Source organism: Balaenoptera ricei, chromosome 10, assembly GCF_028023285.1.
Source record: "Balaenoptera ricei isolate mBalRic1 chromosome 10, mBalRic1.hap2, whole genome shotgun sequence".
NCBI lineage: Eukaryota > Metazoa > Chordata > Mammalia > Artiodactyla > Balaenopteridae > Balaenoptera > Balaenoptera ricei.
Genome location: NC_082648.1, coordinates 84,355,816 through 84,369,109, shown reverse-complemented (window position 1 = coordinate 84,369,109; position 13,294 = coordinate 84,355,816). Strand labels below are relative to the sequence as shown.

General features: G+C 37.5%; 1 protein-coding gene across 5 annotated transcripts in view; it reads left to right on the top strand.

Annotated features, from left to right (window-relative positions):
• The window catches only part of ANKS1B (ankyrin repeat and sterile alpha motif domain containing 1B), a 1,156,005-nt gene that overhangs the window by 681,870 nt on the left and 460,841 nt on the right, over positions 1-13,294 (top strand). For 4 of the 5 annotated variants that reach the window (XM_059936735.1, XM_059936734.1, XM_059936733.1 and 1 more), the window contains exon 14: positions 876-948. In XM_059936735.1, coding sequence (XP_059792718.1) covers positions 876-948 — 73 coding nt within the window. The remainder of the gene's footprint in view (positions 1-875; positions 949-13,294) is intronic. The other variant, XM_059936736.1, reaches the window with a different exon arrangement.

The following is a 13,294-nucleotide window of genomic DNA, read 5'->3' as shown; positions in this document are numbered from 1 at the left end:
TTAGCATCAAGTTGTTTCCATGCCTAGATTCTTGTGATTACATGCTACAAATCAGCTTGTGGCTGGTTAAACCATTTAACAAGAACTTGGTTCCAATGGTCATGCTTCACTGGTCAGATGAGATGCATGCTCTCAGATAGAAGATGAAGTATGCCTGAGAGGGTAGACATTGTCACGTGAATTTATCTTCAGCTCCTTCCCCATCTGAGTTTAAAGAATACACAATTTCTAATTTACTGACCCATGTAGGTCCAAACAAAGTTCATTTTAGGAAATACAAAGAAAAGGCAAGCTGATTTTGAAAGTTTAAGAAAGGGAAATATAATTTGTATTTCTAAAAGCATTTCAAAAGATGTCTGCCTCCCTTTAAACCTTTCTCTGTCGGTCTCTTAATTGTTGTATTGCAATGGTAATAATATCAAGAATATATGCTTCTGGAAAAAAAAAAGCATATGTGCTTCTGGCATTTGAAAGTATTTTAAAATGCAATGCTGTATGCTAAGTGAAATGAGTCAAACAGAGAAAGACAAATACTATATTATATCACATATATATGGAATCTAAAAAATATAACAAACTAGTGACTATAACAAAAAAGAAGCAGACTCATAGATATAGAAATCAAACTAGTGGTGACCAGTGGCAGGGGAGGGGGGCAATATAGGGTGGGGGATAAGAGGCACAAACTATTGGCTGTAAGATAGGCTCAAGGATGTTTTGTACAACACAATAGCCAATATTTTGTAATCACTGTAAATGGAAACTAACCTTTAAAATTTGTATAAAAAATAAAAATAAATTAAAAAATTCTAAATAAAAGTGCAACACTAAAAGTGAATGTAGTAATTCCTTTATATGGTTTTTGTTTCTCACAGATTGACAAAATAATGAGTTCCATAGATGTTGGAATTAACAGTGAACTTGAAGAAATTAATGGTGAGAACACAAGTAAGGAAACCTCTCCTCTATGTTGTAAGGAATAAATGTGCTCAAGAACTAGCTATAAAATGATAGGCGTCTATAGATAATTTCATGTTTTACCATAACAATAGTAGCTACAAATTATTGTTTTCCATTCATATCAAACAACTATAACCTCTAAACAACATCAATTATACTGATTTAGCAAATTGAGAGATTTTTCCCCATGTGCTATTTTACTATGCCAGTTAACATTAATGAATTTCCAACTTTATGTAGAGCTAAGTATGAAGCAATTCAAAGTGTTATAGAACATGGTAACAACACACTACTATTTCTCATTCCGTGAAACGTCCCATTCATCCTGGCCAAAGTGATTAACAACTTCTCCTAAATTGTAAGCTCCAGTATGGCAAGAACTATGTGTTATTCATCTTCTTGTATCCCAGAATACCTAGCAGAGTGTCTCACAAATAGTCGGTTCTGCAATCACCCTTACAAAGTATTGTTTTCTTCCCTATAATTAAATCTCAAGTGTGGAAGGTCATTTAAAACTTTAAGTTAGTAGTGATAGTTGATGTTTCTGTAGAGATGATAAGATTAAGGTCTGCAGGAGAGAAGCCTAAATATATCATAGGGTAAACAGTTACAGTCCTTGTGGCCCTTTGATAGTCACCAGAGTCTTTTAAACAGCACTCCAAGTGACTGTTAAGCACAGGAAAGTTGGAGAAGTGCTCTCTTCTGGTGCACTGGGCCTGGGTAGACAAGAAGTGACATTGAAATCTGGGGTTGCAGTCAGTGAAGGGAATATTCAGGTCTAAATGATACCCTTGCAGGAGCACCTCACTCCTTGCTCCTATGCTGGGACAAGTATGAACTTAAATTGTTCTAATATGGCTGGGCTCCATGTTAATTAAGTGATAATTTCTTAAAAGACTAGACAGTTTTCTTTTCTAAAACACGTGTTTGTTTTAGATTTTAAAAACTGAAAAGTTATGAAAAAAAGTACCAAAATTGTGTGCATTTGTTCAGTGACAAGCTTGATGGCATGTATAGCTAGCTCTCTCAAACAGAAATGCTGATAAACATTGAGGACTTTTCCAGTATCCAGAGAACTAGCCTAAGAAAGTATGTTGCCATATAGTTCTTTCAGATATGCTTACAGAATAATTTCAAGAAAGCTGTAGGAATGCAGATTTTTGACTGATGTGAAGTTAAGAATGTATTTTCTTATCATAGTAAGTTCCCTGTTACTGAGAATATTCAAGCAGAGATTTAATGCTTCTCTGTTGGAAGACTTAGGTGACATTGAACAGTCTAATGTAAAATTCTTCAGATAGTACCATAGAATTGTGAAAATATCATAAACTTGATTATAATGAAAATAAGTGGAAATTTTAAAATTGCCACTCAGGCAAAATTGCCTTTGAAGGGCATTTTAATAATAAATAAATCTACAGATTATTTTCCCTTCAATTACCCTCGTTTCACCTCTCAGATCACCATCCTACCCACTGCCTTTATTTACTGTTTTTCTACAGTGATAATGAAAATGAAGAGACTCAGTCCCCAAAGCAACATTACTATTAACAAAGACTTGTTCTGTATGCGCCTTAATTTTCACTTCTTAATTACACACTAGTTCTGCACTAAGTGATTGACCATAACATGTGGCATTCCAATTGACCATTAGGCCATTTGTGAATTACAGCTTTAGTGGTGCAGGCTTTTCCTTCTCGAGACTAGACAAAACTAGAGAAGTGATAGACAACCCCGTGAAGATGACATTCCACAAATAATGTATTGGGTACTGAGTGTGGCCAGGAAATCACATGGTGGAATAAAAAGTCGGACAGAAGTGAATTCAAATATCAGTCCTGCTATATACTAGCTGCTTGATCTTCGGCAACTCACTCAAGTTTCCCCATCAACAGAAATGGAGATATTAATGTTGGATCGTTGTAGAGTCATATACAATGGCATATAAGTAGAGTCTGATACATGTAGACATGTATTAAATTTTGGCCCTATCATGAGGGAGATGCTGTTTTAGACAGTGTGGGCATATCAAGGTAAACACACATCAGCCCTTCTTTTAAGAACTTTACAATGTCAGCTAGTCTCACAGCCGTCATGTTAAATTTGCCGTATTGCCTGGAATTGTGGCGTGTCAGTTAGAGTGCAGGTCATAACAAGCCCGACAGTCAGATGGTACCAGAGAAGAGTAATTACTAAAAGAGAGCATAAAACTCCAGGCTACCCCGGCAAGGAGAAGAGAATAATCTAGATGTTTGTTTGTTTGTTTGTTTTGGCTGCATTGGGTCTTCGTTACTGTGCACCAGCTTTCTCTAGTTGTGGTGAGCAGGAGCTACTCTTCGTTGCGGTGCGGTGGCTTCTCTTGTTGTGGAGCACAGGCTCTAGGCACGCGGGCTTCAGTAGTTGTGGCACACGGGCTCAGTAGTTGTGGCTCACGGGCTCTAGAGCACAGGCTCAGTAGTTGTGGCGCACAGGCTTAGTTGCTCCGCGGCATGTGGGATCTTCTCAGACCAGGGATCAAACCCATGTACCCTGCATTGGCAGGTGGATTCTTAACCACTGTGCCACCAAGGAAGTCCCTTTAGAATGTGTTGATTTAAATGTTCTAAATTATTTCTATGAAATATGAGTATTGTCTTTTTGCTTGACAATGAGGAAGAGATGTGCAATAAAATCAATGGGAAGTAAATTTAGAGTGAGCAAGAGGCAATGGTACTTTACCTAGTATTGTGTTGTCGGCATCTAGAATTTTGTTTTGGAAGGCCACTACGACTGGCTTCATCACAGATGCATAGTTTTATGAGCATTTATGATGTTTGTTGCTAAAAACCTCAGAAGGTGATTGGGAGACTAAAATCATAAGCAGTGGAGATACATGATGGATCAAGGATCAGTATTAAATTTTCCATGCCCTTGCCCCTTATGTTTCGTTGTTTTTGTTTGCCCTCCTCCCGCCCCACTTGCATTTGCAATTTCAGGTATTTTTGTAAACAAAATATTTATTGGACCAGGAAGGGAGTTGGAACTCTTCCATCTTCATTCCTAAAAATACGAACCAGCTCAAAGTTTGAGCAGTCTCTATGAATCGTATAACTAGTTTCACCCATAGAAATCATTTTTCTCAGCAATTATACAGTAGTTTGAAGCTTATCTGGCAGCCCCAACTCTCCAGGACTAAGATAGAAATAAAAGTAAATAACATTTACTGAATTTATTTTAGGTCAGTCCCTTAGGTTCTCACTCAGACTAATATTAATGGATGGTTTTCACAAACATAACGTCTGGTTTCCCACTTGAAATCAGACTTAAATGCCAAACAAATTGGCATTGGCAGTAGGATTCAGTTATATCAACACCTCATATTATGTAGAACATCCTGCTCTTTGGTGATGCTGTATATGTGATATGATAATACATTCTATGTCATCGTGTACACCCATGTATAGGATTTTTTCAGAGAACAGATTTTAAGGTTAGATAGATTTGGCTTCAGATCCCAATGTTGCACCTCAGTGGCTTTGTGACCTCTTTGATCTCAATTTCTTCCCCTATAAATTCAGAGTTTTAACAACCACCTCATAAGACTCCTGCAAGGTTAAATTATACGATTGTACTACTGTAGCCTAAAACATAGCAGGTGATCAATAAATATAAATTCTCTTACCTTCTTGTCCAGGTATGCATGACTTACCTTTCTAATTAGAGTGTACACCACACAGGAAGATAGTTGGGAAATCTTTCTTTTTGATCAGTAAAAACTGTAGTTAAGATATAACTATTCATATTCTAAGTTTTTTTCATGTGGAGTCATTCTTGAAGTTTTATTTCTTAACCATTGTCTTTGTATCACGAGGAAGTACTTTCATGTTAGGAAATTTACTGTATTCATTGGAACTACTTCATGTTGTCACACTTTCCAAGAATCAAGTTGATGATCTTCTTGATGAGATTGAGGATCACTTAAGTAAAGTGGAGGCAATAATTGGCTCCACAGGATCTGCTTATTGTTACACAACAGCAAATATGCAAAGTAACCAAGTGCCCAGACTTTACAGTCCAGGGGTGGCTGATAATCTTATAAACACCCTCCTATTTCTAAACTGGCCTCACTCATCTCCTGTTACCAGGACTTTAGTTATATGGACTATATTAGATTGATCTCAGGTACCTGAATATAAAAAATAGTATTTAGTTAAGAGGTATTTTTTGAGGCTGGGATTTTTATCCTTATACTTAAGGTTGAATTGTATTCAAAGAGAAATATTCTAGAGTCTTATCTTTTAAAAATCTACTTTTGTCAATGTATGAATTTCATCTAAATTTTAATTATAAATGATTTGTAAAGGATTTTACCATAGAGTACACTGTCTATATTGGATAGATAAAGCAACTCTTAAGTTATTTGCTGGAGAATACATAGCTCTGAAAGCAGCAGTTAACAATAATCCACAGCCCTACTTTCTAAGCTTTTGCTTCTCTTCCTCCAAGAGTCTGAGGGCCAGGTTACAGCGCAGGGTTCCTTATAGCCATAGAGACCTTCCATGGAGAGTTTCTAGGAATTTAGGGACTCACTAAGGCAGAGTAAGTGTTCTCTCCTCCTGAGCTAAGCTCCACCTTCTCCCTGGTCTACAGGAACAGGGAGAGCTCACATGACCCTTTCCCCAAAGAGGGTCTATTTCTAAGTGGCTACGGCAGACAACTCCACAGCCCCAGAAGCGGCTCCTCCCTGATGTTTTGGTTGCTTCCAGGCCCCTGATATTTACTCACACAGTTTAGATCTGCATCCGGAGGTTCTTTGCCATCAATGCAGCTGATAGCTGTCCTCCTGCTAAGGTTGCTGATGGGAATATCATTCCTCAAACTCTAGGAGAACACTTTTTAAAAAAATGTATTTACAATTTCCTAGAGTTGCCCTATTAGAGAAATGACAAAGAGGAAAGAAGCTAATTGTAATCCATTCTTACTGTGTGCCAGATGCTGCGCAGTTTACTCCTGTGAGCATTCAGTTCTCCAAATAACTCGGTGAGGTATTATTATACCCATTTTATAGATGAAGAAAGGCTAAGAAAGGGTAACTTGTCAAAGTCAACTGCTTCAAACCTAGGTTTGTTTCTTCCAGAAGTTCATACTCCTTTCAATAAAATATGCTACTATAAAGAACAACAGAAGCCAGCCCTTTGCTTCTTTCCCTTTAGTTCAGTTCATAAGCATATGCACTATGGGGAGCCAACTGAGGTGTTTACATGTAAAAGCAACCACTTTCTCTTAGCAAAGCCTAACTATTGGTATGGAAGACTTTAGCTTAAACCCCAAAGCCCTCCCAAAGCACAGGCCATATGGTCATATATTTAAATGAATCACAAACCTGAATATCTCCTACCTCCCAAAAGTGAATGCATATGCTAATAATAACTTGGGTTTCACTTTTTTTCAGAGGAAGAATTTTCCTTGCCTCCAGTAATATTTTTTCCATGAACTGTTAAATGGCACATAAAACCTCTCTGTGAAATGCTTTGCAACAGGCATAACTTATTTTTTATTTTTATTTCTTTTTACAGCACTATTTTTAATAGAACCAACTGGGGAAGGTGGGTAGTGGCATACGTTAGCATACAGGCACACTATTTTGTCTAAATCAAGAGAGGATTAATTTTTATTATTACTTTATGTAACACTTCACTGAGTAACTTAGTTTTTTTTTTTCAGATAGATTAAATCTAAGAAACTCCTTAATAATAGAATAACCATGTAACAGTGTGAGGTACAGTCATTAGGCTAGCATGAGTTAACAAATCTTTATCAAGAGATAGTGTTTAATCAACCAAACAATTGTGTCCTTAGCACAATAGACACTAAAATTTATTTAACATCTTTTATTCCAAATAGTCATTAAAAACTAAAATAACCTACATAATAAAGATTTTGATCACTAAAATATGGCTGAGATTCTCTGGTTTTGAAATTACAAGTAATATTCATATGTGAAATTTGGTTTCTCTTAAGTATGAAATAGTTGGGTGTTATTCTGTGGCCTAATATTTGCCTATGATGTATCAATAGTTAGAACTGGTACACTGTTTTCAATTCAACGAAATATTTAACCTTCTAGAAGAGGCCTAGAGAGGTGAGCAAGTGCCATCTTCTACTGTAGTTATACTGAAATACTTTCCATAACATCTTTCATATATGATCAATCAACATCTGCTCACTACTTCCAGAGACAATATATTCTATCACTGGGAAGCTCAAATTGTTAAAAACTCATTTTTTCAAGTCCCTTTTATCCATTTTTCTCTTAAAAAAATTTCCAGTGAAACGAAGGATGGATAATGGCCCATTATTTCTAATATATTATAAGTATCTTCAGTATATGGCTGATCTTTTTGATAGACCATACCCCCTTGCCCATTCACCATTAAGCTGAAAAACAGTGCAAAGAGTCTCCTTTATAGACACTTTAAAAATACTAGTTGCATGACTTCTATATAAATGTCAGTGCATTTTACAAAGTCCACCATTAACAACCTCATACTTGTAAGAGAGTCGGAAGTAAAAATAATTGGGAGTAATTTGAAATATAGACAACAGACCTTCATAAGTTATGGATCATCATAATGATTACTTTTAGATACAAATTTGTTTTTCCAAAATACAATGAAGAATGAAGTGACAAACATGGGTCACTTACCCATGAGAAAAACTTCATAGCTCATACTGGTTGTTTCTGTGATACACTATTCTGGTAACAAAGGGCTTCTCATCTACTAGTATTTTTGATACTTAAGTATAAACTTCTAGAGAGTTATATAAATTTAAGAACAGTGGTACCCAGCAATATTACTTTTACGAATGCATCCTAAGGAAACAACAGGACAAGAGCAAAATGTGTGTATATAAAGATGTTCATATCAGCATTGTTTATGATCATTTAAGAAATAGAATCAAACCAAATCACCATTAATAGAAAATTTGTAAAATGAGTTACTGTAATTCCTTATGATAAAATGTTAAATAGCTAATTAAAAATGACATTGTATCTATATTTAATACCATGGAAATATAGCCATAATATTACTACTAAGTGAAAAAAGTAGATAACCAAGTGAATTATATCCCATTTTTTAATACACATACATAAAAAAGATCTGGAAGGACATATGCAAAAAAATTAACTGTGAATATCACTGGGTGAGATTATCAGTGATTTTTATTTTCTGCTCTCCTAAATTTTCTGAAATTTTTAGAGTGTACATTACTTTTATTTTCATTGTCTACATCATTCACTAGAAGAAAGTATATGCCAATTTAGTAAATAAATAAAATGGTAAACAAATTGCAATTTATGCAGAGTCACAGATATGCAAACACATATACATAAACACTTATATGTGAAACATATAAATGTTATAGCCATCAGTGGTGATTAAATTTTGCCAAGTGAACACCTTATTGAATATGTGATTAAGTCTTTTTATTAGTTCTAAGTTAAAATAGGTGTGTTTCAGTGGTTGCAGAAAGGGGATTCATTTGATTTATGTTTAGTTTTTGTTACTGCAAAAACTATTTTGAAATAACTACACAAATTTTTAATATATCCATAACCCAACCCCGATCAAATGATTTTTTTTCTTTTGTCCATGTCCTGGTCTGTGTACATATTCTAGTGACCTTCTAGCCTTTGTCTATGTGCACAGTCAATTTTTATGTATTAATAATTTTATAGATGGAATTTTACAATCTTCACTTTTCATGTTACCATTTCACAAAACTCTGTTTTCTTACTTTTTTTTCTTACCCCCTTGCTTTATCACTCCTATGAATATCCAATGTAAACATGGAGTATATACTTGCCCTTTTCTTCAGTTTCATGCAATTACAAACAGAAAGATGATAGATAGATAGATAGATAGATAGATAGATAGATAGATAATAGGTAGATGTTGCTTATGTTTTAAAAATATGAAATCATGCTATATACATTTCTCTGCAGCTTCTTCTCATTTACCAATAATCATGGCTTTACCTTATTTTTATAATCAGTAAATAATCTGTGAAACAAAATTGCATTTTGAGGGTGAAGTTCACCCTCAGTGAGGAAGAGAGCTCTAATCTGATTACTACTCCCACCACTGAACTAACTTGCTGTGTGACTTGGAAAATAACACCTCACAATGGACCTCAGTTTCTTAATTTGAAAATAAATGGTAGGACTATATCTTTTCTAACTCTATAATTCTATGACTCATACTTTTATCTTTTGTTTTATGGGTTATTCTTTGGCAGAGTGTCCTTCTTTAAAGCTTTCCACTTAATTTCTTAAGGACAAATGATCAATAAATCTCAACTATGTGTATTTCAACTAGATTCTTCTAGGAATATTGCCAGATCCTCATTTTACATTGCTTTTAAAGTATATTAATGTAATAAATGCGTATTTTAATTGATAGAGGTGTGTAAGATATTTAAGTTCTTTGTTTTTATATGCAAAAGTGACTTTCTCTGAAGCATCTCAGCTCTTTTAATAAACCTTATCGAGGAGCTTCAAGATGGCGGAAGAGTAAGACATGGAGATCACCTTCCTCCCACAAATACATCAGAAACACATCTACATGTGGACCAACCCCTACAGAACACCTACTGAACACTGGCAGAAGACCTCAGACTTTCCAAAAGGCAAGAAACGCCCCACGTACCTGGGTAGGGCAAAAGAAAAAAGAAAAAACAGAGACAAAAGAATAGAGACGGACCTGCACTAGTGGGAGGGAGCTGTGAAGGAGGAAAGGTTTCCACACACTAGGAAGCCCCTTCGCGGGCAGAGACTGCGGGTGGCAGAGGGGGGAAGCTTCGGAGCCACGGAGGAGAGCACAGCAACAGGGGTGCGGAGGGCAAAGCGGAGAGATTCCTGCACGGAGGATGGATGCCAAGCAGCACTCACCAGCCCGAGAGGCTTGTCTGCTCACCCGCCGGGGCGGGCGGGGGCTGGGAGCTGAGGCTCAGGCTTCGGTCGGATCCCAGGGAGAGGACTGGGGTTGGCTGCGTGAACACAGCCTGAAGGGGCTAGTGCGCCACGGCTAGCCAGGAGGGAGTCCGGGAAAAAGTCTGGACCTGCCTAAGAGGCAAGAGACTTTTTCTTGCCTCTTTGTTTCCTGGGGCGTGAGGAGAGGGAATTAAGAGCGCCGTTTAAAGAGGCTCCAGAGACGGGCGTGAGCCGCGGCTATCAGCGCAGACACCAGAGATGGGCAAGCAACACTAAGGCTGCTGCTGTAGCCACCAAGACGCCTGTGTGCAAGCAGAGGTCACTGTCCACACCTCCCCTCCTGGGAGCCTTTGCAGCCCGCCACTGCCAGGGTCCCGTGATCTAGGGACGACTTCCTCGGGAGAATGCACGGTGCGCCTCAGGCTGGTGCAAGGTCATGCTGGCCTCTGCCGCCGCAGGCTCGCCACACATTCCGTACCCTTCCCTCCCCCGGCCTGAGTGAGCCAGAGCCCCCTAATCAGCTGCTCCTTTAACCCCATCCTGTCTCGGCGGGGAACAGACACCCTCATGTGACTTACACGCAGAAGTGGGGCCAACTCCAAAGCTGAACCCCGGGAGCTGTGCCAACAAAGAAGAGAAAGGGAAATCTCTCCCAGAAGCCTCAGGAGCAGCCGATTAAATCTCCACACTCAACTTGATGTACCCTGCATCTGTGGAATACCTGAATAGACGACGAACCATCCCGAATTGAGGTGGTGGACTTTGGGAGCAATGATATATAGATTTTTTTCCTTCTCCTATTTTTGTGAGTGTGTATGTCTATACTTCTGTGTGTAATTTTGTCTGTATAGCTTTGCTTTTACCATTTCATTTGTCCTAGGGTTCTGTCTGTCCTTTTTTTTGTTGTTTTGTTTTGTTTTTTAGTATAGTTTTTAGCGCTTGTTATCATGGGTAGATTTGTTTTTTGGTTTGGTTGCTCTCTTTCTTTCTTTCTTTTTTTAAATTACTTTTTAAATTTTTTAATTTTTAATTATTTATTATTTTAATAACTTTATTTTATTTTATTTTATATTCTTCTTGCTTTCTTTCTTTTTTTCTCCCTTTTATTCTGAGACATGTGGATGACAGGCTCTTGGTGCTCTGGCTGGTCATCAGGCCTGTGCCTCTGAGGTGGGAGAGCCGAGTTCAGGACATTGGTCCACCAGAGACCTCCCAGCTCCACGTAATATCAAATGGTGAAAATCTCCTAGAGATCTTCATCTCAACGCTAAGACCCAGCTCCACTCAATGACCAGCAAGCTACAGTGCTGGACACCCTATGCCAAACAGCTAGCAAGACAGGAGCACAGCCCCACCCCTTAGCAGAGAGGCTGCCTAAAATCATAATAAGGCCACAGACACCCCAAAACACAACACCAGACGTGGACCTGCCCACCAGAAAGACAAGATCCAGCCTCATCCACCAGAACACAGGCACTAGTTCCCTCCATCAGGAAGCCTATACAACCCACTGAACCAAACTTAGCCACTGGAGGCAGAAACCAAAAACAATGGGAACTACGAACCTGCAGCCTGGGAAAAGGAGACCCCAAACACAGTAAGTGAAGCAAAATGAGAAGACAGAGAAACACACAGCAGATGAAGGAGCAAGGTAAAAACCCACCAGACCACACAAATGAAGAGGAAATAGGCAGTCTACCTGAAAAAAGAATTCAGAATAATGATAGTAAAGAAGATCCAAAATCTTGGAAATAGAATGGAGAAAATACAAGAAACATTTAACAAGGACCTAGAAGAACTAAAGAGCAAACAAAAAATGAAGAACAACACAATACATGAAATTGAAAATTCTCTAGAAGGAATCAATAGCAGAATAACTGAGGCCAAGACGAATAAGTGACCTGGAAGATAAAATAGTGGAAATAACTACCACAGAGCAGAATAAAGAAAAAAGAATGAAAAGAATTGAGGACAGTCTCAGGGACCTCTGGGACAACATTAAACACACCAACATTCAAATCATAGGGATCCCAGCAGAAGAAGAGAAAAAGAAAGGGACTGAGAAAATATTTGAAGAGATTATAGTTGAAAACTTCCATAATATGTGAAAGGAAATAGTTAATCAACTTCAGGAAGTGCAGAGAGTCCCATAAAGGATAAATCCAAGGAGAAGCATGCCAAGACACATACTAATCAAACTATCAAAACTTAAATACAAAGAAAAAATATTAAAAGCAGCAAGGGAAAAACAACAAATAACACACAAGGGAAGCCTCATATGGTTAACAGCTGATCTTTCAGCAGAAACTCTGCAAGCCAGAAGGGAGTTCCAGGATATATTTAAAGTGATGAAGGAGAAAAACCTACAACCAAGATTACTCTACCCAGCAAGGATCTCATTCAGATTTGATGGAGAAATTAAAACCTTTACAGACAAGCAAAAGCTGAGAGAGTTCAGCACCACCAAACCAGCTTTACAACAAATGCTAAAGGAACTTCTCTAGGCAGGAAACACAAGAGAAGGAAAAGACCTACAATAAGAAACCCAAAACAATTAAGAAAATCGTAGTAGGAACATACATATCAATAATTACCTTAAATGTAAATGGATTAAATGCTCCCACCAGAAGACATAGACTGGCTGAATGGATACAAAAACAAGACCCATATATGTGCTGTCTACAAGAGACCCACTTCAGACCTAGGGACACATACAGACTGAAAGAGGATGGAAAAAGATATTCCATGCAAATGGAAATCAAAACAAAGCTGGAGTAGCAATTCTCATATCAGACAAAATAAACTTTAAAATAAAGACTATTACAAGAGACAAAGAAGGACACTACATAAAGATCAAGGGATCAATCCAAGAAGAAGATATAACAATTGTAAATATCTATGCACCCAACATAGGAGCACCTCAGTACATAAGGCAACTACCAACAGCCATAAAAGGGGAAATCGACAGTAACACAATCATAATAGGGGACTTTAACACCACACTTTCACCAATGGACAGATCATCCAAATGAAAATAAATAAGGAAACACAGGCTTTAAATGATACATTGAACAAGATGGACTTAATTGATATTTATAGGACATTCCATCCAAAAACAACAGAATACACTTTCTTTTTAAGTGCTCATAGAACATTCTCCAGGATAGATCATATCTTGGGTCACAAATCAAGCCTTGGTAAATTTAAGAAAATTGAAATCATATCAAGTATCTTATCCGACCACAGCGCTATGAGACTGGATATCAATTACAGGAAGAAATTTGAGAAAAAATACAAACACATGGGGGCTAAACAATACACTACTTAATAACCAAGAGATCACTGAAGAAATCAAAGAGA